This window comes from Penaeus japonicus, unplaced genomic scaffold (genome assembly GCF_977035675.1).
Source record: "Penaeus japonicus unplaced genomic scaffold, GWHDUDI00000001_assembly GWHDUDI00000025, whole genome shotgun sequence".
Lineage (NCBI taxonomy): Eukaryota > Metazoa > Arthropoda > Malacostraca > Decapoda > Penaeidae > Penaeus > Penaeus japonicus.
In genome coordinates this window covers 17210888-17212377 of record NW_028234427.1, presented here as the reverse complement: position 1 = coordinate 17212377, position 1490 = coordinate 17210888, and the positions used below count along the sequence as shown (strand labels likewise).

General features: G+C 35.0%; 1 protein-coding gene across 1 annotated transcript in view; it reads right to left on the bottom strand.

The window, feature by feature from the left end:
• LOC122258073 (expansion) overlaps window positions 1–1116 on the bottom strand; it is a 220172-nt gene extending 219056 nt beyond the window's left edge. Inside the window, exon 1 of the mRNA XM_086551727.1 lies at window positions 602–1116. Within this exon, the coding sequence (XP_086407853.1) occupies window positions 602–648 (47 nt within the window). The 5' untranslated portion in view covers window positions 649–1116. The remainder of the gene's footprint in view (window positions 1–601) is intronic.
• Between the last annotated feature and the right edge of the window lie 374 nt (window positions 1117–1490).

The following is a 1490-nucleotide window of genomic DNA, read 5'->3' as shown; positions in this document are numbered from 1 at the left end:
ATAAAATCTTTGGTATTTCCTCTCTGTGTAATTTCTCTGATTGATCACTATGTTGATTTTGTTTCTTTAATTTTCGTGGTCGTGGAAACATTTTTTTTAATGTTTTTTTTTTCTCTCTCTCTCCGTGTGATTATTATTTCCTTGCTCTTTCTTCTTCCTTGTCTTTTTTTTTCTCTCTTTTTTTCTCACATTTTTGATAACTCTTTCTTTCATCTTATTTCCTGCAACTCTTTCTATTTTCTCCTATTTCTTTATATCTGTCTCATCCATCACTATCTTTTTTTCTGTCCCTCACTCCCTACAATTTTCTTTCTCTCTCTCTCTCTCTCTCTCTCTCTCTCTCCCTCTCCCTCTCTCCCTCCCTCCCTCTCCCTCCCTCTCTCTCCCTCACACACACACACACACATTCTCTCTCGTTTTTACTAAATCCATTATTATAATTTCCAAAATATGGATATTCACAAAACAATTTCCATAAGGACGAACTTGGACATCAGACATCACAAAATTATAACAACACAGTATAATCATATTCGCATATATCATCAATTTTATCTACAAATCATGTTTTTTTTTTAAATCTTTTTAGGGGGTAACTCACCTCCACTTCTTGTCAGGGTCCTTGTTGGGTCGCTGTAAAGTCCACATCTTGAAGAACACCTTCGAGGGAATCTTGGCGGTTTCTTGAGAATGAATTGGAAAGATTTTTTTCAACACCTGTACAAAGAGCAGGTGGGTGCGGGCTCTCGGAGGCTGGGTATTATTATTAAATTTTTGTTACTTTTTTTTTAATCGAAGGAATTATGCAATTTTTTTGGTTGTCTTTGTCACTGTTGGCACTTTGATTGAAAGTCACTGCCGAGTTGCAATCACTGTTAATAATCTCTTTTAAAAACGAAACACTACGATATATCTTTTTTTATTATTGATATTTACGTCATTTGGCCACGTAATCGAACGCAATCGACATATAAACATAAAAAAAACAAAACCATCTAAATCACATTCCTCTAATAAAATTCCTCCATTTAATTTCACTCTCGGTAAAGTTAAATTACAGGCTTTTGGTAACGACCGCCCTGACGCGCCGCACAGACGGCAATAACGCTGGTCCTTCTTTCGAAGTCCGCCCCGCTGCCAGTCGCTGCCGGAACTCTTGTTGGAGTTGTCGTACGGATTTTTTGGTAGGTTTATTGGGTATAATAAATAATATCTCGTTTTTTACGGTTATGAACTTAGTTATATATTGTGTTAAGGTTCTTCTTACATACATTTTTTTTATATAATTTTCGTTATCACCTTCGTCTTTAGGATTGTAACTGTTATACCTTATATACTTACTATAACTATCGCCATTGTTATTGTATTGCTGAAACTACTGTTGTTGTTGTTGTTGCTATCATTATCTGAATTTTCATCAGCATCATCGGTTTTGTTGTTGTAGTCTTTATTACTGTTATTTCATAATTTTTACTGCAGTAATAACACCT